This window comes from Scyliorhinus torazame, chromosome 5, assembly GCF_047496885.1.
Source record: "Scyliorhinus torazame isolate Kashiwa2021f chromosome 5, sScyTor2.1, whole genome shotgun sequence".
Lineage (NCBI taxonomy): Eukaryota > Metazoa > Chordata > Chondrichthyes > Carcharhiniformes > Scyliorhinidae > Scyliorhinus > Scyliorhinus torazame.
The window spans coordinates 166657931-166684569 of record NC_092711.1 but is presented as its reverse complement, the minus strand read 5'-3'; the positions used below and the strand labels follow the sequence as shown (position 1 = coordinate 166684569).

At 48.1% G+C, this 26639-nt stretch overlaps 1 protein-coding gene and 1 long non-coding RNA gene across 2 annotated transcripts; both read left to right on the top strand.

Annotated features, from left to right (window-relative positions):
- The first annotated feature begins 7281 nt into the window (after window positions 1-7281).
- LOC140420503 (uncharacterized) lies at window positions 7282-11853 on the top strand. The gene is made up of 2 exons (XM_072504509.1): window positions 7282-7371; window positions 9760-11853. The coding sequence occupies exon 2, from the start codon at window positions 10104-10106 to the stop codon at window positions 10956-10958; it is 855 nt and encodes a 284-aa protein (XP_072360610.1). The 5' UTR covers window positions 7282-7371; window positions 9760-10103; the 3' UTR covers window positions 10959-11853.
- A 4-nt stretch (window positions 11854-11857) lies between these two features.
- Window positions 11858-25619, top strand: LOC140420504 (uncharacterized). The gene is made up of 2 exons (XR_011946413.1): window positions 11858-19164; window positions 23993-25619. It is a non-coding gene; the product is annotated as an uncharacterized lncRNA (long non-coding RNA).
- The last annotated feature ends 1020 nt before the right edge of the window (window positions 25620-26639 follow it).

Here is a 26639-nt window from a genome sequence, read left to right as displayed (position 1 = left end):
GCGCGGTCGCTGACCCTACTCCTTGCTCACCCGTAGATCCACCCATTGTGGGGCATGATCCGACACAACAATCGCCAAATACTCGGTCTCCACCACCCCCGCCAGCAAAGCCTCGTTCAAAATGAAAAAAATCATCCGGGAATACACTTTGTGCACGTGGGAAAAAAAAGAAAACTCCTCCGTTCTTGGCCGTCCAAACCTCCATGGGTCACCCCCCCCCCCCTCATCTGTTCCATAAACCCCTTTAGCTCCTTTGCCGCGGCTCGCACCGTCCCTGTCCTTGAAGTCGACCGATCCAACCTCTGATCTACAACCATATTGAAGTTCCCCACCCCATGATGAGCTTATGCGAATCCAGGTCCAGAATCTTCCCCAACATCCGCCTCATAAACTCCGCATCGTCCCAATTAGGTGCGTGAATATTCACTCATACCACCGGCATCCCCTCCAGCTTCCCACTCACCATGATATACCTGCCCCCCTGAGTCCACCACTATATTGCGTACCTCAAATGACACCCGCTTATTTAATCAAGGTCGCAACCCCCTGAGGGGCAGCATGTGGCGCAGTGGTTAGCACTGGGACTGCGGCGCTGAGGACCCGGGTTCGAATCCCGGCCCTGGGTCACTGTCCGTGTGAGGTTTGCACTTTCTCCCCATGTCTGCGTGGGTTTCACCCACACAACCTAAAGATGTGCAGGTTAGGTGGATTGGCCACGTTAAATTGCCCCTTAATTGGAGAAAATTTAATCAGGTACTCTAAAATTATATTTTAAAAATGATTACAACCTCCCTAGTTTTAGCACCGAATGAAATATCTGCCCGACCCACCTGTTCCTCAGCCTAGTCTGATCCACTCCCCTCAGGTGTGTCTCTTGTAACATTGCCACGTCTGCCTTCAACCTCTTCAAATGTGCGAACACACGAGCCCTCTTGACCGGCCCATTCAGCTCTCTCACATTCCATGTGATCAGCCTGGACGCTCCCCCCCTCACCCCCCCCGCCGCCCACCCTCCGATCAACCATCACCCTTCTTTGGCCAGCCTCCAGCTCGCGTCCCGCGCCTCCTCAGGCCCACCCTCTGGTGCCCACAGTCATCGACCTCCAATTTGTCTCTCAGCGCTAGTCCCTCTCATCAGCAGAACAATTTCCTCCCCCCCACCCCCCACACTAACAAAACAGCAATCCCAACCCCCCCATACCAAACTAGTCACCTGCTCGACCCCCACTGAGGTAGCCCACCCAGCTAGCCTCGTAACCCCCGCCCATGGCGCCAAGCAACCTACGCCCCCATTGATCTCCCTCCCCCCCGCTCGAACAGACATATGTAAAACATAACAATTCTCAACAAAGACAAAGAAGAAAATTCCACCCACCATCCCCCCCACAAGAACAAAGTTAACCCGCATACAAAACTGAACAATGGCCCCAAAATTGGACAAAAACACTACATACACAGCCCATAAAGAAAATAAATTTAGCAGCATAGGCGCAGAATTACTCGCCCCCAAGTTCAATGTCCTCCATCACCTGCCAGTCCCCTGTTCTTAACAAAGTTCATCGCCTCATCCGTAGGGAAGTAACCCACAAACGAGCTGGTTACAACGTGCCGAACTTCACCCCTTTCTGAAAGAGGCCGTTTTAACTTTGTTGAAGCTCGACCTTCTTTTGGCCAGTTCCGCACCCAAGTCCTGGTAAATGTGCAGCTCGTTATTTTCCCATTTACCGCAGTTCGTCTGCCTGGCCCACCTCAAGATCTGTTCCTTATCCAGGAACCGGGGCATCTGTACCACCATTCGTACCACCATCGCCCTCAGTGGATCATTCATCCGTGGCTTCCTTGCAAGTGCTCTGTGCGCCCTATCCACCTCCAAGGGTCGAGCAAACCTTCCCCATCAGATTCACGAACATACGCACCACGTATGCCCCTGCGTCCAATCCCTCAATGCCCTCCGAGAGGCTAATGATCCTCAGGTTCTGCCTGCGCCACCTGTCTCCAGATCCTCCACCTTCTCTTGCAGCCTATTCTGATGGTCCCTCATCAGCTCCACTGCCATCGCGGTTAGCTGGTCCTCGTGCTCAGCCACCGCCTCTTCCACCTTCTGGATCGCCTGTCCCTGGGCTTCCAATCTTTGCCCCATCTGGTCAATCCCTGTCTTCATCGGGTCCAGGTACTCTTGTCTTTGCTTGGCGAAGCTCTGCTGAAGGGATTTCACCAGCTGCTCCGTTGACCACTGGGCCGGCAATCCCAGTCCCCGAGCCTCCGCCATGTTTTTCTTCACTCCCTTCTTTGCCCCAGTATCTCTCCTTTCCAGACCACTTCTGGTCCACGACTCCATAAACCCAGTGGGGGATTCTTCTCCTCTACCTCACCAGTCTCCAATTTTACCGATCAAATCCCCAATAAGTCAGGGGAAAAGGTCCCAAAGGTCCACCACGAGTGGGAGCTACCAAATAAGCGACCTCTTTCACTCCAGGGCCGCCACCGGAGGTCATCTTTGTCCTTCTTAAGCAACAAGAAGATGGACGCCTGCCCCATCGTTTGTGGCAAGGCAACACTGTCCATTGCGTCCTTGAACATTAAGCATCAAAGGCGCCAGCCTATCCTTAAATCTTTAATAAAATTCAACTCTGGGCCCCCCCCCCCCCCCCAATACTCAGACAGCCCCACTCGCCCTTCTCGGCTGAAGCACCACTTTCCCTGTGGACAATAGGTCAAACCTCGCCTGTAACTCCTTCCTCTTTGCCAGGAGCCCCGGGTCCAGGTCCCCCACCTACCTCCCATCCACCTCCAAAATCTCTTCCATCAGTTGTTGGCGTTCCTCCCTCTCCTTCCTATCCACCTTAGCCTTAAACAGGATCACCTCCCTCCTCATGTCCGCTTTCAGAGCCTCCCAAACCACCGATGAAATGCCGAGCAGAACCCTGAGTTGACACCTTTAACCACAATTTCTGAAGAATGGATCTGTGGTTAGAAGAAAGATGTCATTCGACAGTTCGAAGTAGAGTAAATTTGACCTGTCTGGGACACGGGTCAGAAGGAGAATAAGAACCAAGCCTCGAAGATTCCGTTTCAGCGACGACCGAGGATCAAATGGGTGATGGCTCAGAGAATAGATCAGACCTCCGAGAGGAATGTGGCCAATTCAGTTCAAAGGGATAATATCTACTTATGTCTGAAGCTCTGACATCACCTCGGCCAGAGTATCCCCGGTGAGGGGAGCGGCCCCACCCGACGACCCAGCCCCCGTCATCTTCCTGCAGGACTCACAGCAGCACTCGCTGGCGGACCTTCGCTCGCCCCCTTCTTTCCAACACCTTTCCTCTGGGACTTCGACATTCGTCGGCCTCCTTATGACTTCCCTCAGCAACTAAAAACTGTCCCAAAACTGGGCATAAACGTCCAAAAATCCGAGACTCTCGCAGGAGCCACCTAACGTGCGACATCCACCGACATGTTGTCACCGAAAGTCCCCGGAATGCACAATATCAATATGACACCAGCATCAACATATTAACGACAGGCCATTCATCTGCTCTGTCTGTGGACAGAGCTTCTCTCAGTCAGGCAGCCTGCTGGCACTGGGGAGAGGACATTGAAAAGTGTTCCAGGAGTGGGATGGAATTCAGCCAATCCTCCAGCCTGTTGACACACCAGCGAGTTCAAACTGGGGAGCTGCTGTTTCCATGTTCTCTGTGCGGATAGAGAGTCACTCACTCATCCCACTTCCTGACACACCAGCGACTTCATATTTGACTGCAGGGGTTGGACTCTGCTGAGGGGAATATTCACTCTATCTGAGCTCCTCAGAATTACACACAACTCAATTCAATCTCCCCTCAGCCTCCTCTGTTCCAATGAGAACAACCCCAGCCTCTCCAATCTTTCCTCATCGTTAAAATTCTCCATCCTGGGTAACATCATCATAAATCCCCTCTGCAGCCTCTCTCGTGTGATCACATCCTTCCTGTAATGTGGTGATCAGAACTGTCCACAGTGCTCCGGCTGTGGTCTAACTGGTGTTTGATCCAGTTCCAGCACAATCTCCCTGCTCTTATATTCTTGGCCATCAGCTACCAAAGGAAACTATCCCACCTGCCTTCCTAAGCACTGATAACAGAGAGTGAGAGGCAGCTGAGAGTGACAGAGGGAGAGAGAGAGGCACCAGAGGGAGAGAGAGGCACCAGAGGGAGAGGGGAGAACCAGAGACTGAGAGGCAGGAGAAATATAGAGGAGAGAAGAGAGAGGGATCTGCATGAATTGACACCACTTTGTTCACAGATTAACAGTGTAATCACTGTACTTGAATAAATGTTATTCACTTTTGGAATTGAATGAATTAAGGGTCAGATTAACTATATCACCTCCAGTATCAGATAGGTCTGTTCAATACAGAACAGGGTCAAACCCAGTGTCCAATATTAGAGGTCTCTGTGGCTGTTGGATGCCTGGTTTAATTGTACAGCTGACAAGCCCACAGCTTCAGTGAACTCGTCTACCCAGGGTCTGTTTCTAAACCCTCATCACAACATATTACCTGGTTAGCTATTGTATATATCATTATGGTCGGACAGCTCACACAAAGCTCAACCAGATACTGTGGTTCATCTTTCTACTGATTTCAGCTCCTAAAAAGAGTGACGGCATCTTCAGCACTCAGCTCTGTTGCTGGGCTGTCATTGACATGAGCAATAGAGAGACAGAAGTTGCCTGATGCTGAATATAGGAAGTTGAAACTTGTAGCTCTAAATCAACTGTGTAAGATTTCTGAAAAGATCAGTAACTTTGAAAGATAAATTCTAAACCCAGTGAACAAATTAAAGAGTTGTAAGGCAAAAACCTCAAGTTTGATGACTTTTTCTACAAAAAACTAGAAGTAACAATGCCTGAACACTATTTTTATTAGGAATGTATCTCTTAAACTATAAATAGTCTTTGCCCTTTTACTTTTTTTTTTCAATTTTAGAGTACCCAATTTATCTTTTCCAATTAAGGGGCAATTTAGCATTACCAGTTCACCTACCCTGCAGATCTTTGGGTTGTGGGAGTGAAACCCACGCAAACACGGGGAGAATGTGCAAACTCCATACGGACAGTGATCCAGAGCCGGGATCGAACCTGGGACCTCGGCGCTGTGAGGCAGCAGTACTAACCACTGCTCTACCATGCTGCCACTTTGCCCTTTTACTTTAATGTGGTAATGCCGGCGTTGGACTGGGGTGAGCACAGTAAGAAGCCTTACAACACCAGGTTAAAGTCCAACCGGTTTGTTTCGAATCCCTAGCTTTCGGAGCACAGCTCCTTCCTCAGGTGAATGAAGAGGTGGGTTCCAGAAACATATACATAGACAAAGTCAATGATGCAAGACGATACTTTTGAATGCGAGTCTTTGCAGATAATTAAGTCTTTACAGGTCCAGATGGAGTGACTGGAGAGAGGGATAATCACAGGTTAAAGAGGTGTGAATTGTCTCAAGCCAGGACAGTTGGTAGGATTTCGCAAGCCCAGGCCAGATGGTTGGGGGGGGAGGGGGGGGGGAAATGTAATGCGACATGAATCCAAGGTCCCGGTTGAGGCCGTACTCATGTGTGCAGAACTTGGCTATAAGTTTGTGCTCGGCGATTCTGCGTTGTCGTGCGTCCTGAAGGCCGCCTTGGAGAGGCTACTCCCACTTAATAATAATAATAATAATCTTTATTTTTGTCACAAGTAGGCTTACATTCACACCGCAATGGGGCCGCTTGGTGGTGCAGTGGTTAGCACTGCTGCCTCACAGTGCTGAGGTACCAGGTTCGATACCAGATCTGGGTCACTGTCCGTGCTCAGTTTGCACATTCTCCCCGGTTTGAGTGGGTTCGCCCCCTCAACCCAAAGATGTGCAGCCGAGGTGGATTGGCAACGCTAAATTGCCCCTGAATTGGAAAAAATGAATTGGGTACTTTAAATTTAAAAAAAAACACGGCAATGAAGTGACTGTGAAACTCCCCAAGTCGCCACATTCTGGCGCCTGTTACGGTACACTGAAGGAGAATTCAGAATGTCAATTCACCTAACAGCACGTCTTTCAGGCATTCTAGAACGAGAGGGATTAGTCTTAGGATAAGATGGGCAGCATGGTAGCACAGTGGTTAGCACAGTTGCTCCATATCTCCAGGGTTCCAGGTTCAATTCCGGTTTGGGTCACTGGCTGTGTGGAGTCTGCATGTTCTCCCCATGTCTCTGTAGATTTTGTACCGGTGCTCCGGTTTCCTCCCACATTCAAAGATGTGCAGGTTAGGTGGATTGGCCATGATAAATTGCCCTTTGTGTTCAGAAGGGTTAGGTGGGTTTCCTGGGTTACGGGGATGGGGTGGAGACGTGGGTTGGGGCGTGGGCTGGGGTGGGGTGCTCTTTCCAGGGGCTGGTGCAAACTCGACGGGCTGAATGCCCTCCTTCTGCACTGTAAATTCTATGATTCCACCGGGTGCTTCAGTTTCCTCCCACAAGCCCCGAAAGACGTGCTGTTAGATAATTTGGACATTCTGAATTCTCCCTCTGTGTGCCCGAACAGGCGCCAAAATGTGGAGCGTAGGGGCTTTTCAGAGTAACTTCATTGCAGTGTACACGTAAGCCTACTTGTGACAATAAAGATTATTTTTAAAAAGAGGTAGCAAATTCTAAAGAGATGAAGAGAAACTGCTTCTCCCAAAGGGCTGTAAATCTGTGGAATTCACTACCCCAGAGTGTGGTGGAGCTGGGACAGTGAGTAAATTTAGGGAGGGGTTAGACAGATTTTTAATCGGGTTGAAGGGTTGTATTCGATGGGCCAAATGGCCGAATTCTGCTCCTATATCTTTTGAACTATTGAAAGGGGGAGACACTGATTTGCTCCCAGATGTTGCCCAGAGGAGGATGTTTTAGTCTGAAACTCATTGTCCAACCTCCACATTGTGACATCACAAAGGAACTCGTCCTCAAAATCAACCAATAAGAATATGTCCGCTCCGCGGTGACGTCACTGCCCAACGCGCAGACGCGGCAACCCCCCCCCCACCCGTTGTTCCCCTTCCCCCACATTCTCTCCAGAAGAGGTTTCCAGGCAACCGGCTGACAGTTCCGGCCGTCGGTGATCTACCCCTCCCCTGACCCGGGATGCGCATGTCTCAGGGAAGCTGCGCATGTGCAGGGGAGCTCACTTCCGCTGACCTTACTGCTGAGGTATTGACCAATAGGAAGATTGGAGGACCGGAAGGATTCTGCTGCTCTACCAATCAGAGCTCCTCCATTGTCTCAATGCGGAAGCTGGACGTGGAGGTTTCTGCCGAGCAAAGCTGTTGTTCCTCCAACCCTGAATGAGCTTGAGCTGCACACAGACTCTTGTCTCCAAGATCTGTGAGTAAAACACTTTCTTTTCTCCCTCTTTCCATTTATTGTCTCATTCTGACCTTCAATTGGTAACTTGCAGCAACTGAAGGGACAGGAAGTGAATCCAGGGAGGGTGCAGACTCTGCAAAGCTTGGCCCAGGTCTCTCTCTCTCTCTCTCTTCAAGACATTGACATCCTTTGCTCCCTCAACTTGACACATTTATTTGTCTGGCTAGAATGATGGTCTCTTTCCTAATGTTCACATTTAAAAGGCTGGTTTCCCCAGGAGATGGCTGACATTAAAGGGAACAGTAAACAGGACAATCAGACCCAACCAATTACTTCCCTGTCGGAATACTCTCCACCATCAGTAAAGTGATGGAAGAAGTCATTAATAGCACTATCAAGTGGTACTTACTCAGCAAAACCGGCTCACGGGCACTCAGTTTGGGTCCAACCAGGGTCACTCAGCTCCTGACCTCATTACAGCCTTGGTTCAGCCATGGCCAAAAGAGCTGAATGCCAGAGGTGAGGTGAGAGTGACTGCCCTTGGTATCAAGGCAGCATTTGACCGAGTATGGCATCAAGGAGCCCCAGCTAAACTGGAGTCAATGGGAATCGGGGAAAACTCTCCGGTGGTTGGAGTCATACCTGGCACAAAGGAAGATGGCTGTGGTGGTTGGAGGTCAATCATCTCAGCTCCAGGAGTTCCTCAGGGCACACTTCTGGGCCCAATCATCTCTAGCTGCTTCATCAATAACCTCCCTTTCATCACAAGGCTAGAAGTGGGAATGTGTGCAGTCATCCACAAAATGTTCAACACCATTCGTGACTCCTCAGATAATGAAGCAGTCCATGTCCAAATGCAGCATGTCCTGCACAGTATCGAGATGTTGGCTGATAAGTGGCAAGTTACATTTGTGCTACACAAGTGGCAGGCAATGACCATCTCCTATAAAGGAGGATCTAACCACCGCCCCTTGCCATTCAGTGGCATTAGCATTGTTGAATCCTCCACAGCCAACATCATGAGGGTTACCATTGATCAGAAACTGAACTGGACTAGCCATATTAATACGGTGGCCATCAGGGCAGGCCAAAGACTACAGTGAATAATGCACCTCCTGACCCCCAAAGCCTGTCCACCATATACAAGGCACAAGTCAGGCGTGTAATAGAATAATTACCACTTGCCTGGTTGAGTGCAGCTCCAACAACACTCAAGATGCTGCTCTACACCATCCCGAACAAAGCAGCATGCTTGACTGCTCCCCATTCCACGAATATTCAAACACTCCACCACTGACGAACAATGGCAACCGTGTATACCATCTACAATGTGCACTGCAGTAACTCACAAAACTTCCTCCGACAGCACCTTCCAAACCCACAACCATTACTATCTAGAAGGACAAGAGCAGCAGATAGTTGGGAATCCCACTACCAAGTCACTCAACAGACAGACTTGGAAATATATCGCTCTTCCTTCATTGTTGCTGGGGCAACATCCTGGAACTCCTTCCCTGACAGCACAGGGGATGTACCTACAACTGAAGGACTGCAGCGGTTCAAGAAGGCAACTCATCACCACCTTCTGAAGGGCAACTAGGGATGGGCAATAAATGCTGGCTGAACCTGCGACTCTCACATCCTGTAAATGAATTTAAATTTTTTTTATATCGGATAGAGATATATCTAGAGTTGTATGGAATGTATTAGATATATTATTGATGGTTCTGGCATGAAATACATGTATTATTAGTTCTAGTTTTGTAATATAGTACTGTACCTACATTATATATTTCCAGTCATACAGTCATTGCAGCACTGACAGAATCCATTTGGGAACTCAAGTCAATGCTGACTCTCTGTACAGCAATCCAGTCAGTCCCATTCCCCCTCGATATCCCTGTTCCCCTGAAAGCTTATTTTCTTCATATATTATTTTGAATTATTGATCATCTCGACTTCCACCACGCTTGTGGGCAGTGAGTTCCGTGTCGTGACCACTCCATGACTAAATAAAGTTCTTCCTCAGAATTTCCCCATCTCTAATCAATAAATGTATGGAGTATGTAGATTCTCTACTCTTGTACAGGTTTTAGTGAATTTAGATTTGTTGATCAGCACCTTCAGGAAAATTGGGAGGGAAAGTAAGTGAATATAGATCTCTCTGTCCAGGGCAGGAAGCAGTGAGATTGAATTTGTCAATCAGCCTGAATCAGCTACCTTCAGGAGAATTGGGAGGGGGAATATTAAATACAGCAGAGTGAGAATGGAGGGAGTGTGTGGGATTGAGATTTAGAGCATTTCAGGGAAAGAGAGAGGAAAGCATGTTCGATAGAAACTAGTATTGTCTGTTCTGAGTTTCTATCCTGTACTAACAATGATTACTATTGTAAAATCTGTTTGCAGGAAGTTCAAACAAGAGGAGTTTGAGGCTGAGATCTCAAACTAAATATCACGTCAAGAACTGACTGAGTCACTCAATTCTTGGGATCATTGGCCTTTGAATCTAGAAGGAGAAATGTTTGTCTTTTCTGTCTGCTTCAAGAGATTTTAAACATCAGTGTGTCTGGAAAAGCACTGAGACACACACACACACCCGTGTGAGAATGTTACAGAGCACTGACTGTGGAAAGAGCTTTAACCGGTGACACAGCCTGAAAAAGTACTACACCATTCACAGCAGAGAGAGACTGTATAGGTGTTCTGCGTGTGGACGAGGCTTCAACTGATCATCCAACGTGGTGAGACGCATGATCACCCGGACCATGGAGAAATCATGGAAATGTGAGGATTATGGGGAGGGGTTCAAAGGCCCGTACGGGTTGGAAAAGCATCAACGCAGTCACACTGGAGAGAGGCCGTTCACCTGCCCTCAGTGTGAAAAGAAATTCAATGATATTGGCAACCTGCGGAAACACGAACGAGTTCACACTGGGGAGAGGCCTTTCACCTGCTCTCAGTGTGAAAAGGGATTCACTAACATTAGCAACCTGTGGAGACACGAACGAGTTCACACTGGAGAGAGGCCTTTCACCTGCTTTCAGTGTGAAAAGAGATTCAATGACATTGGCAACCTGCGGCAACACGAACGAGTTCACACTGGGGAGAGGCCTTTCACCTGCTTTCAGTGTGAAAAGCGATTCAATGACATTGGCAGCCTGCGGAGACACGAACGAGTTCACACTGGAGAGAGGCCTTTCACCTGCTCTCAGTGTGAAAAGGGATTCACTGACATTAGCAGCCTGCGGAAACACAAACAAGTTCACACTGGGGAGAGGCCGTTCACTTGCACTGTGTGTGATAAGGGATTTGCTCAATTATTCAGCCTGCTGAAACACTATGTCACTCACACCAAGAGCAGGCCCTTTAAATGCTCTGACTGCTGGAGGGGTTTCAAAAGCTGTCCGCTACTGATGTCCCACCAGCGCGTTCACACTGAGGAGAGACCGTTCAGCTGCTCTCACTGCACAAAGCGCTTTAGAACCTCATCCAACCTGATGAAACACGAGCGAGGTCACACCGAGGAGAGCCCGTTCACCTCTCCGACTGGGAAAAGATTCACTCGGTCATCACTTGCTGAGCCACAATGTCACTCACACCAATGAGAGACCCTTTAAATGCTCCGACTGTGGGAGTGGGTTTAAAAGCTCTTAGGTACTGATGGAACACCAGTGCATTCACACTGAGGAGAAACTTCAGCTGCTCTCACTGCACAAAGAGATTTCAAAGATCATCCACATTGCGGACATACCAGTGAGTTCGCACTGGAAAGAAGCCATTCACCTGCTCTCACTGTGGGGATGGATTCACTCAGTCGTCCAACATGCTGAGACACCAAAGGGTTCACAAGTGATGATGGGTTAGATTCTGCTGTTATTCCTGCTGTTAATCACATCCAGGACTGAACCTGGAGTGGGTGGAGGGGTTTGTCTCCTCGTCAACTCCTGGTGCTCGAATGTGGCGACCCTGACGATCCACTGCTCCCCGGACCTGGAATACCCGACTGTGAAGTACCGTCCATACTGCCTTCCACGGAGTTCACTTCTGCCATCATCACAGCGGTCTGCATCCCACCCCAGGCGGAAGTGAAGAAGGCGCTTGATGAATTGTAACCGCTATAAATAACAATGAAGCAGAATACCCGGAGGCCTTGTTCATCGTGGCCGGGGACTACAACCAGGCCAACCTCGAGTGCACTGCCAAAATTCCACCAACACATCTCCTGTCCCAACAGGGACCCCAACATCCTTTTTTAAAAAAAAAAATATTTTATTCAAATTTTTTTTGGTCAAACAGGAACAGTACAGGATTTTCCCCTTTTTACAACTTTAAAACAATATAAATAATAATGACCGTTTTTAAAAAAATAAATAATATATTAACTAAACGGCAACTGCCAACAACAAAATAATAACTCTCCAAGACAATAAAGTCCCACACGCCAGTATAAATAACTAATATACAAACAACTATAGGAAACCCCTGAGGGCCCGCATGCCCCCCCCCCCCCCCCCCCCCCCCCCCCCCGGGTTGCTGCTGCTACTTTCTCCATTTCCCTTATCGTTCTGCGAGGTAGTCAAGGAACGGTTGCCACCGCCTGGTGAACCCTTGAGCCGAACCTCTTAGTGCGTACTTTATCCGCTCCAATTTTATAAACCCTGCCATGTCGTTTATCCAGGCCTCCATGCCCGGGGGTTTAGCTTCTTTCCACATAAGTAGAATCCTTCGCCGGGCTACTAGGGACGCAAAGGCCAAAACATCGGCCTCTCTCGCCTCCTGCACTCCCGGCTCATCTGCAACCCCAAATATAGCCAACCCCCAGCCTGGTTCGACCCGGACCCCCACCACCTTTGAAATCACTTTTGCCACACCCACCCAGAACCCATGCAATACCGGACATGACCAAAACATGTGGGTGTGGTTCGCCGGGCTTCCCGCGCATCTCCCACACCTATCCTCCACTCCAAAAAATCTACTCAGCCTTGCTCCCGTCATATGCGCCCTGTGTAGAACCTTGAATTGGATCAGGCTAAGCCTGGCACACGAGGACGAGGAATTTACCCTACTTAGGGCATCTGCCCACAGCCCCTCCTCAATCTCTTCCCCCAGCTCCTCCTCCCATTTTCCCTTCAGCTCCTCTACCATCGTCTCCCCCTCCTCTCTCATTTCCCTATATATATCTGACACCCTACCATCACCCACCCATGCCCCCGAAATCACTCTGTCCTGGATCTCTTGTGCCGGGAGCTGCGGAAATTCCCTCACCTGTTGCCTTGCAAATGCCCTCACTTGCATATAGCGAAATGCATTCCCAGGTGGCAACCCATACTTTTCTGTCAGTGCTCCCAGACTCGCGAACGTCCCGTCTAAGAACAAGTCCTTCAATTTCGCAATTCCTGCTCGCTGCCAAGATTTAAATCCCCCATCTATCCTTTCCGGGACGAACCTATGGTTGTTCCTTATCAGGGACCACACTGAGGCACCCGTCACTCCCTTATGTCGTCTCCACTGCCCCCAAACTTTCAGTGTTGCCGCCACCACTGGACTTGTGGTGTACTTTTTCGGGGAGAACGGTAAAGGTGCCGTCGCTAATGCTTGCAGGCAGGTTCCCCTACAGGACGCCATCTCTAGTCTTTTCCACGCCGCTCCCTCCCCTTCCCCCATCCACTTGCATACCATTGATATATTGGCGGCCCAATAATAGTCACTTAAGCTCGGCAGTGCCAGTCCCCCCCTATCCCTGCTACGCTGCAGAAACCCCCTCTTCACTCTTGGGGTCTTACCAGCCCACACAAAGCTCATAACGCTCTTATCCACTTTTTTGAAAAAAGCCTTGGTAATCATCACAGGGAGGCACTGGAACACAAAAAGAAATCGCGGAAGGACCACCATTTTGACCGCCTGCACCCTGCCTGCCAGTGACAGGGGCACCATGTCCCATCTCCTAAAATCCTCTTCCATCTGCTCCACCAATCTTCCTAAATTAAGCTTATGCAAGGTTCCCCAGTTCCTGGCTATCTGGATCCCTAGGTGCCAAAAATCCCTTGTTACTCTCCTCAGCGGCAAATCATCTATTCCCCTGCTCTGTTCCCCAGGGTGCATCACAAACAGCTCACTCTTCCCCATATTCAGTTTATATCCCGAAAATTCCCCAAACTCCCTGAGTGTCTGCATTATCTCGGGCATCCCCTCCACTGGGTCCGCGACATACAACAACAAGTCATCTGTGTATAATGTATAATTCTCCTCCCCTAAGTACTCCCCTCCACTTCCTAGAGCCCCTCAGCGCTATGGCCAGTGGCTCAATTGCCAACGCAAACAGTATCGGGGACAGGGGACACCCCTGTCTTGTCCCTCTATATAGACGGAAGTAGTCAGATCTTTGCCTGTTTGTGATCACACTTGCCACCGGGACCCTATATAAAAGCTGAACACATCCAATAAACCCCTCTCCAAATCTCCTCAACACTTCCCACAGGTAATCCCACTCCACTCTATCAAATGCTTTCTCAGCGTCCATCGCCACCACTATCTCCGCCTCTCCCTCCGGCGGGGACATCATCATCACACCTAGCAGCCTCCGTATATTAGTGTTCAACTGTCTCCCCTTAACAAACCCAGTTTGATCCTCGTGAACCACCCCTGGAACATAATCCTCGATCCTCGTCGCCATCACCTTGGCCAAGAGCTTGGCATCTACATTCAGAAGGGAGATAGACCTGTAAGACCCGCACTGCAGCGTGTCTTTGTCCCTCTTCAGGAGCAACAATATCGTCGCCTCCGACATCGTGGGGGGCAACGTCCCCCCTTCCCTGGCCTCGTTAAAGGTTCTCGTCAGAAGCGGGGCTAGTAGGTCCATGTACTTCCTATAAAATTCCACCGGGTACCCATCTGGTCCTGGGGCCTTCCCTGCCTGCATGCTCCCAATCCCTTTTACCACCTCCTCCACCTCAATCTGTGCTCCCAATCCTGTCCTCTCCTGCTCCTCCACCTTCGGGAATTCCAGCTGATCCAGGAAGTGCATCATTCCCTCCTTCCCTTCCGGGGGTTGAGCCTTATACAGCCTCTCATAAAATGCCTTAAACACCCCGTTCACCCTCTCTGCTCCCCATTCCATCTCGCCCTCCTCGTCCCTCACCCCACCTATCTCCCTCGCCGCCCCTCTCTTCCTCAATTGTTGGGCCAGTAACCGGCTCGCCTTCTCTCCGTACTCGTACTGTACCCCCTGTGCCTTCCTCCATTGTGCCTCTGCCCTGCCCGTGGTCAGCAAATTCCGTATGCAACCTTCGTCTTTCCCTGTACAGTCCCTCATCCGGAGCCTCTGCATATTGCCTATCCACCCTCAAAATTTCTCTCAACAATCGCTCCCTCTCTTTACTCTCTTGTTTCCCCTTATGGGCCTTTATGGAAATCAGTTCCCCTCTGACCACCGCCTTCAGTGCCTCCCAGACCACTCCCACCTGAACCTCTCCATCATCGTTAATCTCCAGGTACCTTTCGATACATCCCCTCACCCTTACACACACCCCCTCATCCGCCAGCAGTCCCATATCTAATCTCCAGAGTGGGTGCCGTTCCTTTTCCTCTCCTACCAGATCTACCCAATGTGGGGCATGGTCCGAGATGGCTTTGGACGAATACTCCGTCCCTGTCACCTTCGGGATCAGTGCCCTTCCCAGGACAAAGAAGTCTATCTGAGAATACACCTTGTGGACATGGGAGAAGAAGGAAAACTCCCTACTCCTGGGCCTAGTGAATCTCCAGGGGTCGTCTACTCCCATCTGCTCCATGAAGTCCTTAAGCACCTTGGCCGCTGCCGGCCTCCTCCCGGTCCTAGACCTGGACCGGTCCAGCCCTGGATCCTGCACCGTGTTGAAATCTCCCCCCATTACCAACTTTCCCGCCTCCAGGTCCGGGATACGCCCCAGCATACGCTTCATGAAGTTTGCATCATCCCAGTTCGGGGCATATATGTTCACCAGAACCACCGGTTCCCCTTGTAATCTGCCACTCACCATCGCGTATCTACCCCCACTGTCCGCTACTATGGTCCTTGCCTCAAATACTACCCGTTTCCCCACTAATATAGCCGCCCCTCTATTTTTCGCATCCAAGCCTGAATGAAATACCTGTCCCACCCATCCTTTTCGTAATCTGACCTGATCCGCCAGTTTCAGATGCGTCTCCTGTAGCATGACCACATCTGCCTTTAATTTCTTTAGGTGCGCGAGTACCCTTGCCCTCTTAATCGGCCCATTCAGCCCTCACATTCCACGTGATCAACCGGGTCGGGGGGCTCTTTACACCCCCCCCATGTCGACTAGCCATCCCCTTTTTTAGACCAGCTCCTCACCCGGTTCCCACGCTCCCGTTTGTCCCCCTGACGGTGTCCTCCCGTCCCGACCACCCCGCCCCATAACAGCTCCCCCTTTCCCTTAGCAGCAGCAACCCAGTTAACCCCCCCCCCCCTCCGCTAGATCCCTTTCTAGCGTGATTGCTCCCCCCATGTTACTCCCAGAAGTCAGCAAACTCTGGCTGACCGCGGCTTCCCCCGTTTATCCTTGGCCCCCCCATTGTGTAAGGCCCCCTCCTTCCTGCGCTCCCATTCCCGCCGCAATTACCATAGCGCGGGAACAAAGCCCGCGTTTCCCACTCGGTCCCGCCCCTAATGGCGCAGCTCCCTCTCTCCTTCCCCCTCTCCTTCCCCACCTGCACCCACAGTTCACCATATCCCCCCCCAAACAAGGGGAATAGAGAAAATTTTCCCCCCCTTCCCCGCCCCATACAATCCCCCCACTACTTTATTACAGAAACTCTTTCTCTCTCCAGTCTAGTCCAACTTCTCCTCTACAATAAATGTCCACGCCTCTTCTGCCGTCTCGAAGTAGTGATGTTTCCCTTGGTGTGTAACCCACAGTCTCGCTGGCTGCAGCATTCCAAATTTAACTTTCTTTCTATGTAGCACCGCCTTGGCCCGATTGAAACTCGCCCTCCTTCTCGCCACCTCCGCACTCCAATCCTGGTACACGCGGATCACCGCATTCTCCCACCTGCAGCTCCGTGTCTTTTTCGCCCATCTCAGGACCATCTCCCTGTCCTTATAGCGGTGAGACCTCACCACTATGGCTCGAGGTATTTCTCCTGCCCTTGGTCTTCGCGCAAGGACTCGATATGCTCCCTCCACTTCCAAGGGGCCTGTCGGAGCCTCCGGTCCCATTAATGAGTGAAGCAATGTGCTCACATATGCCCCGACGTCCGCCCCCTCTGCACCTTCGGGAAGACCCAAAACTCTTAAGTTTTTCCTCCTCGAGTTATTCTCCAGGGCTTCCAGCCTCTCTACACACCTTTTATGCAGTACCTTGTGCGTCTCTGTCTTCGCCACCAGGCCCTGTATTTCATCCTCATTCTCAGCAGCCTTTGCCTTCACATCACGAAGCTCCAACTCCTGGGTCTTCTGTGCATCCTTTAGCCCTTCAATCGCCTGTAGCATCGGGGTCAACACTTCCTTCTTCAGCTCCTCCACACAGCGCCGCAGGAACTCTTGCTGTTCCAGGCCCCACACCAAACGGCCTCCTTCCGCCGCCATCTTGCTTCGTGCTTCCCTTCCTTGCCGCTGCTCCTGAGGATCCTCTGCAACCCAGCCGCTACTCTCTTCTTTCTCCATATATATCCGGGGGGATTCCCTTCTATTTCACCGCACAATGGTTTTAGCCGTCAAAAATTGCCGTTGGGGTTCCTAATAAGAGCCCAAAAGTCCGTTCCAACGGGAGGTGCCGAAACGTGCGACTCAGCTGGTCATCGCCGCACCCGGAAGTCGAGCCCCAACATCCTTGACCACTGCTGCACAAACATCAAGGGTGCCTGATGATCCATCCCCTGACTGCACTTTGAAAAGTTGGACCACAAGACGGTGCTTCTTCTCCCGGCATACAAGGAGAAACTTAAGCTGGAGAATTTGGTAATGAAGGTTGTGCGATGCTGGTCCGAGGCAACAGAAGAGCTACACGACTGGCCCATATTCAAGAACTCGGCAGTAAACCGAAACGAGTATGCCAGCACCATCACAGATTTCATCAGCAAGTGTGTGGAGGATTGTGTCAAAGAAGGTAGTACGTACGTTACCCAACCAGAAACCATGGTTTAATCGGGAGATTCACTCCCGACTGAAGGCCACGTCTGAGACGTTCAAGTCAGGCAACCGTGACCTATACAAAAAAAATCTGGGTACAACCTCTGCAAAGCCAACAGGGGTGCCAAGAGACAACAGAAGAGTTGTCCAGACTAAGCTAGAATCATGGACTCTCATCGATTGTGGCAAGGCTTAAACAACATAATGCGCTAAAAAGCAAAGCCAAGTAGAATCTTTAGCAACAGCGCACCCCTTCCTGACAAACTCAATGCATTCTATGCTTAGTTCGAGCAGGAAGCCAACAAACCTTTGTCATCTGCCCCAGCAGCCTTGGGCACACCCATACCCACCGTCCCAGCCTCCGAAGTCAAATTGGCCTTCTTGAAAGTGAACCCTCGGAAAGCGGCGGGTCCTGACGGGAGTCCCTGCCATGCACCCAGATCCTGCGCGAGCCAACTGGCGGGTGTGTTCGCGGACATCCTCAACCTCTCCAAAGAAGAACCAGGCAACGTGCCTCAATGAACACCATCCGGTGGCCTTGACATCGATCATTATGAAATGCTTAGACCACAGCTGGAGTAATGTGTGCAGTTTTACTCCCCTTACCTTAGGAAAGGTATTGCCACAGAGGAACCCAACAAAGTTTCAACAGACTTGTTCCAGGTTTGGCAGGACTGTCCCAGGAAGAGAGATTGGGGAAACTAGGCCTCTTTTCTCTAGAGTTCCAAGGAATGAGAGAGGATTTCTTTGAAATTTACAAAATCCAGAAAGGAATAGACAGGGGAGGTGCAGGTGAGATGTTTCCCCGAGTTGGGGAGTCTGGAACCAGGGGACACAATTTCAAAATAAGGGGGAAGCCACTTAGGACCGGTCTCGGAGGAGACATTTCTTTACTCAGGGGGTTGTGAATCTTTGGAATTCTCTACCCCAGAGGGCTGTGGGAGCTCAGTCACTGAGTGTGTTTAAAGCAGAGACTGACAAGAGTTCTTTTTCTTTGTTTAACAAAAAAAAAAATATCTGATTAAAGGGCAATGTAGCATGGCCAATTCACCAATGCTGCACATCAAGTTCGGTTGTGGATCTGAGAACCACAAGGCACTCGGAGAATGTGCAAACTCCACATGGACAGTGACCCGGGGCCAGGATCGAACTCAGGTTCTTGGTGCAGTGAGGCAACAATGCTAACCACCGTGCCACCCAACTGACAGATTTCTAAATGTCAATAACACAGATGGATATGGAGATAGTGTGGGGAAAAAGACATTGAATCATAGAATCATAGAATTTACAGTGCAGAAGGAGGCCATTCGGCCCATTGAATCTGCACCTACCCTTGGAAAGAGCACCCTACCTAAGTCCACACCCCCACCGTATCCCGTAACCCCACCCAACCTTTTTGGACACAGGGCAATTTAGCATGGCCAATCCACCTAACCTGCACATCTTTGGACTGTGGGAGGAAACCAGAGCACCCGGGGGAAACCCACGCAGACACAGGGAGAAAGTGCAAACTCCACACACACAGTGACCCAAGCCGGGAATCGAACCTGGGACCATGGAGCTGTGAAGCAACCGTGCTAACCACTGTGCTACCGTGAAGTGGATGATGAGCCATGATCGTATTGAATGGCGGCGCAGACTCGATGGGCTGAATGGCCAACTCCTGCTCCGACGCTCTGAAGGTATAAAGATAGGTAGGAAAGTAAATTGTGAAGAGGACATAAGTAGACAACAATGGATAGAGATAGGTTACGTGAGTGGGAAAAGATCTGCCAAATGGAGAATAATGTGAGAAAATGAGAAATTGTTCATGTTGCCAGAAGAATAAAATCGTTTCTGATCTGAATAGTGAGAGATTGTAGAGCTCTGAGATTCAGAGGGATCTGGGTGTCCAAGATCATGAGTCACAAAAAGGGAATTGAATACAAAAGTAGGGAGGTTATGCTTGTTATACAGGACATTGGCGAGACCACATCTGGAGCACTGTGTACAGTATTGCTCTCATTTAAGGAATGATGTAAATGTGTTGGAAGCAGTTCAGAGAAGGTTTACTGGACTCATACCTGGAATTGGAGGCTGGTCTTATGAGGAATGATTGGACAGGTTGGGCTTGTGTCCGATGGAGTTTCGGTGACTTGATTGAACCGTATAAGATCCTGAGCGGCCTTGACAGGGTGGATGTGGAAAGGATGTTTCTTCTTGTGGGAGAATCTAGAAATTGGAGTCACTTTAAAAGTAACAACTTGCCCATTTAAGGCAGAGGAGAACTTTTTTCTCTCAGGGTTGTGAGTCTTTGGAACTCTCTTCCTCAAAGGGCAGTGGAAGCAGAGTCTTTGAATATTTTGAAGACTGAGTTGAATAGATTCTTGATAAGCAAGGGGGTGAAAGGTTATCGGGGGGAATGTGGAGTTGAGGTTACAATCAGATCAACTTATTAAATGGCGGGGCAGGCTCGAGGGGCTGAGTGGCCTACTCTTGCTCCTAATTTGTATGTTATCACATCCTTTATAATAGATTGTAGCACTTTCCCTCCTACTGACGTCAGGCTAATGGGTCTCTGGTTCCCCATTTTCTCTCTCTCTCCTTAAATATTGGGGTTACATTTACCACCTTCCAATCTGCAGGAACCATTCCAGAATCTATCGAATTGTGAAAGATGATCACCAATGTATCCACTATCTCTACAGCCGCCTCTTTCAACACTCTGGGATGTAGAGCAGCAGCTTTGGGGATTTATTAACTTTCAACCACATTAATTTCTCCAGTACTAGTTTTTCACTAATACTAATCTCTTTCAGTTCCTCGTGTTCACTGGTCTCTTGGTTCTCTCGTGTTTTTGGAATGATTTCTGTATCCTCCTCCATGAGACAGACACACAGTTTAGTTTCTCTGTCATTTCCTTATTCCCCATTATAAACTCTCCTGTCGCTGCCTGGAATGGACCCACATTGGTCTTTGCAAATCTTTTCCTTTTCACATTTTGCAGGAACTTTTCCAGCCGTTTTTTTATGTTTCTCGCCAGTTTGCTCTCGTGTTCTATTTTCTCTTTATGAGTTTCTTGATCCTCCTTTGCTGAATTCTAAAACAAGTTTCCAATCCTCGAGGTTACACTTATTTTGGCAACTATATGAGTGATAAGATCTCTTATTTTATCTTCAAAAATGAGCCCAAGATCTGGTTGATTGGAGGTGTCCAAAAATACAACTTTATTGCTAATTATCCACCTTGATTCTCTTACATAAAAATAAATCAAAATTCAGATCAAATAATACATCAAAACATAATAAAGAGAGTTAAACAAAGACATAAGAAAATATTAGGAAATGAATAGATGGTTCAGAATTTCTTAAAGCATGAATACAGAACAAACTTTAGCCATGAAACTTTATTCTTAAATAAATTCTTATCAATGATCTAACCCCTTATTGGTTTCAAGTTCTCAGCTGAGGCTTCCTGATTTTATTCAAAAAATTCTGTCACTTGGAGCATGATTAGTTATCCAGGCATTGGTCATTACTTAAGATTCATTAATGTCTATCAAATTAACAAAATGTCTACATGCTCCCGCCACGTGTACCAATCCTCTGAAGATAAAGTGTTCTGCATTAACCTTGCTTGTTGCTAAGGCTTTGCTACATTTTGTAAATGTTTCTGTTGCTAAGGCTGCAATACTTTTTCATTACTAGATGTATTTGTAGAACAATAAATCTGTAATCTATCAATGAGCCTCTTCCTTTGACCTAATGGAATCTTTAATTTTTCTTGTTAACCACGGTTGCGTCACTTTTCCTGTTGGATTTTGTTTCTTAAAGGAATCTATATTTTATGTAAATATGTGATAATTCCTTAAATGCGACTGCCTGTGTATCATTACACATTTTATTGTAAGTTCCCAATCAACTTGCCCCTCATAGCTTGACAGTTTCCTTCTGAGACAGAACCATGTAACCACCAAAGCCTATCTTCATCTGAACTGCATGCTTTGGGGTTCCAAACAGAAACAGGAACTATCTGTCATCTACCTTCCAAACACCCTTTCACTCTGTGATCCTGGTGAAATTTGAAGCCAAGTATTTGCCACAAGGCTCAAGAGCATCAGCCCACTGGAGGCAAAGTCGTGAGACCGGCCAGTCCAGCAGAACGAAACCCCTCCGACCCTCCCGATTGACCAACTGACAGAATGAACACACTGCTGTTCTGGGTGTAATTGAGAGTAGCAACAATAACAGCAGAATCCAACCTCTATAATCACTTGTGACCTTGTTGGTGTCTCAGCAGGTACAAGGAAACACAGAATCCCTTCTCACATTGAGTGCAGGTGAATGCTCACTCCCTGGGGTGAACTGGCTGATGTCTCCGCAGGGTGGATAAATGTCTGACTCCCTTCCCACACTGAGAGCAGGTGAACGGCTTCTCCTCCGTGTGAACTCGCCGGTGGGACGTCAGGCTGGCTGATTGATTGAATCTCTTCCCACACTGAGAGCAGCTGAATGGCCTCTCCCAGTGTGAATGCGCCGATGAGCTTCCAGTGCAGATGGGGCTTTGAATCCCTTCCCACAGTCCCGGCATTTCCACTGTTTCTCCATGTTTTGGGTCTCCTAGTGTCTCTCCAGGTTAGACAATTGAAGCCTTACTCATACAGAGAACACGTGTACAGTCCCTCCCCGCTGTGAAGCTCTGTAACTGGTTGAAGCTCTTTCCACAGTCAGTGCTCTGGAACACGCTCACTCGGGTGTGTGTGTCCCAAAGAATCAAGTGACTCTGTCAGATCAAGATGTGATGTTTGGGCTTTCTGTCTGTAATTCCTCCTTTTCTAATATCCTGGAAAAACAATTTACAAAATACATCACTGTCAGTACAGGATAGAAACTCCGAACAGACAGTTCTAGTTTCTCTGGAACATTCTTTCCTCTCTCATTCCCCAAAAGCTGTAAATCTCCATCCCACACACTCTCCCTCCATTCACTGTATCTAATATTCACCCTCCCAATTCTCCTGTAGGTGCTGATTCAGGCTGACTGACAGATCCATGCTCACTGCTTCCTGTCCTGGACACAGAGATCATAACAAATAGGAGTTGCAGTCGGCCATTTGGCCCATTGAACTTGCTCAACCCTTTATTTGTCATATGAGGAACGGTTGAGGACTCTGGGTCTGTACTCGTTAGAGTTTAGAAGGATCGGGGGGGGATCTTATTGAATCTTACAGGATACTGCGAGGCCTGGATAGAGTGGACATGTGGAGGACGTTTCCACTTGTAGGAAAAACTAGAACCAGAGGACACAATCTCAGACTAAAGGGATGATCCTTTAAAACAAATGTGAGGAATTTTTTCAGCCTGAGGGTGGTGAATCTGTGGAACTCTTTGCGCATTTGAGTTTTCCTCATTTGGGAAGGCCCACGTGCCTCGGGCACCAACGACATGGCCGGTAGGGACAAGCCCCACCATCAAGGTAGCGGATTTAATTGAACATTACGATCAAGGCCAAATCACTGAGTGTCTTTAAGACAGAGATAGATAGGTTCTTGATTAATAAGGGGATTCGGGGGTTATGGGGAGAAGGCAGGAGAATGGGGATGAGAAAATATCAGCCATGATTGAATGGCGGAGCAGACTCGATGGGCCGAGTGGACTAATTTGGTTCCTATGTCTTATTAGTGTCACAAGTAGGCTGACATTAACGCTGCAATGAAGTTTCTGTGAAAATTAAGTCTGAACCTATCCAACCTTGGCTCCCTTACACAATTGAAATCCACACCACCCCCTCCCATAATCAGCTGGTGAGAATCCAAATCCTAGATTTGACCATTTTGAAGGCAGTGCTGGATAGATTCTTGATAAGCAAGGGAGTGAAAGGTTATCGGGGGGTCGGTGGGAATGTGGAGTTGAGGTTACAATCAGATCAGCTGTGAACTTATTGAGGGGAGCCTGCTCCACAGTTTGGTTGTGGGATGCAGAATGTATTTATCCCATAACCCGACTCATTCCACTTCCCTTTCTCTTTCCTCTTTTTTGGAGGTCATGTTTGGCCAATCCCACATGCTATTTACACTTCTGAACCTTTTGGTGTTTGCTGCTACATGAAATCGGGCTGCCCTAAAATTTGGCCCCTTCAGTGAACCTCTGAGCACCCGGGACAAAACTGAATAGAACCGACCCCTGTAAAATTCGGCCGATTAAGAAAGCCTCGATCACTGTATATAGTTGATCTTTTCTCTACACCTTGCTATAGCTGGAACATTATATTCTGCAGTCTCTCCTTCCTTCTCTATGTACGGTATGCATTGTTTGTACAGCATGCAAGAAACAATACTTTTCACTGTATCCTAATACATGTGACAATAATAAATCAAATCAAAAAAAGTACATCATCATCAAAACATAAACACAAGGGCAGGCAAAGAATTATACAGTCAATAGGAAAGACAATCTGGCGGGTGTCTATTCTGCACTGGTTGCCTGCTCACTTAAGGGATTTGGTTCTTCTTACCCTTGGATGTCCTCTCCAGGTCTTCAGAAGATGTCTCTCCCCTGGAAGGTGTTCTAGTCTATTTTGAAGACAGAAGATTAGGAGCAGCAAGGGGTTCTTCAGTAATCTCGGTTTCCGCGGATTGACGAGAAGTCGCAGCCACATGATCGAGTACTATGGATGGTGGTTCATCCTGAGGTAGTTCTAGCACACACGGTACTGGCACATTGATGGGTGTCACTAACAACTGATCTGTGTCGTCTCCACACTCACTCATCTTCAGTTTGCACAGTGTGGGAGACAGGGCCAGTTTCAGACAACACAGTTACAGGGACCCTCTTCTCGCTGGTGGTGCAGCTGCACACCAAAACCTGCTCTCCTTGTCCAAAAAAGCATCTTTTGGGATTCCCTTCTCTTCAGGTTTGTGACTGTTGATTGTGTTCCACTATCTCGGACGTCTCCAGGGGAAATGTTGATCAGATGTCGTTCTCGGCTTCCTCTTCAGTTGTAGTAAAGCTGGGGAACTCTGAGTGGTCGTGTGTGTGGTGTTGCGAGACGTCGCCAAGAAACTGTTTAGACGGCAATTTAATGAACCTTGGTCCTTGAAGGTTTTCAATGCATCTTCAAGGACTGGACAAACCTTTCAGCTGAACCATTTGTGGATGGGTGGTAAGGTGCTGATTTTGGGTGTTGGATACCACTCATCTTTAGATAGTTCTCAAACTCCTGAGCTGTGAATTGTGGACCGTTATCACTCACAATTTGTTCTGGTTTCCCAAATCTGGCGGGAAAATCGCATCGGGATTTTCGATGGCTTGTTCCGCAGTTGTTGATTTCATTAGGACCACCTCAGGCCATTTGTAATGTGTATCTATGACAACCATGAACAACCCTCGTATGGCCCTGCAAAGTCAATGTGTAACACCATGGTTGAGGTCATGGTATAAGCAGGGTTATGAATCAAATTTCTCATGTTGGTTAATTAACCCGAGGAATGACCTTAACTGTGTTACATTCATTGGTCATGGATCCTCCATGATAGCCTCCATCTTGTTCGCTGCCATCTGTTAGAATGGTGAGCAAATGTGGAGATTCAACCTCAACATTAATTTGCGGGTAAGCCTGCGATTGGTCAATTTTACTGAATTTCTGTCCTCCTGCTAGGCCGGTGAACAAAACCTCAATCAACAGTAGCAGGTATTGATCCGCACATAAAACCAGATTGATGGTTGTTTTAAAATCTCCGTAAATGCGTATAGTCCCATCCTGCTTCATTACAGGCACAATAGAGGCAGCACAGCCACGAGCGGCGATGAGTTGATGAGTAGTTAATTGATACACTAATCTTCAATTAACACATTTGGTTAATATAAGATCCGATGTTTCAATTTGTGGAAAACAATAGTTTTCTTTGCTGAATCTACTCAAGATTAGTAACAATGAGCCTTATTCTTGACGCAGACTTTGACAGAATATGATGTCATGCAGTTTATTAAAATTAGAAAATATTCTCTTAGTTCAGATAATATCTGGTGGCTCTGCTGTTTCTAGGAACATTTAAATGCAATGTTATTTTTTAAAATACACATTCATCTATGTTATCTTCCTTGACCTTGTTATTTATAACAGCGAATATGTTATTAAAGTGATTAATTTAAAAACTAAAATTGATTACCGAAGCCTACATACAGTTTGCTAAATTACAGCGGTGATTACACTTCATTGGCTGTGAAACATTTTAGGACGTCCTGTGCAAAATTTTAAATTGTCCAGGAATTTAGATATATTACACTCAATTCCTTTGTCAAGATGATTAATAAAAATTCAATCTTCAATTTCTGTGATACCCATATATTTGACACCATTTTGAAAACTCTTGTGAAAATCCAAACACTGTGTCCTGAATGATTTGATTAAAAACACAGCGAGTTGTTGTGATTTGGAATGTGCGCCTGAAAACAGCGCAAGAAGCAGTTTCAACTGTTGTCTTTCAAAAGGGAACTGGACAGATTCTTGAAAGGACAGGAAAATTGCAGGGTGATGGTTTTAATTGGATAGCTCGGCCAAAGTATGAGCCGGTTGGGCAGAATGGCCTCCTGTGCACTCTGAGCTTCGTGTGCATTTAAACCAAGTGGTAATGAGCTGGAACCCATTTCCAATGAGGCCTAGAGAAGCCTAGATGACACGATGGTTATAAATGGAATTTGGATCAATACTTTAGGGAAATAAACCTGCAGGGATATAGGGATAGAATGGGGAAATAGAACTGACTGGTTTGCTCGACCGAGCCAGCATAGCCTGGTTCCGAGTGGCTCCATTCTCTGCCCTCATAAACCTACACACTAAAGAGAGAAATTTCATCAGCTCCAGTCTCTCCAATTGAAAGCAGAAGCGCATCTGAATCCAACCATTGTCATCACTTGTGAACTTGCTGGTGTGTCCGCAGGGGCGGTGCATCACTGAATCTCTTCCCACACTCAGAGCAGACGGATGGCCTCCCCCAGTGTGTACCCACTGATGTGTCACCAAGTTGGAAGAATTCCTAAATCTCTTCCCACAATTGGAGCAGGTGAATGGCCTCTCACCGATGTGAACTTGCTTGTGTATCTGTAGATAAGTTGACCGAGTGAATTATTTTCCACACTCAATGCAGGTGAAGAGCCTCTCCCCAGTATGAACTCGTCAGT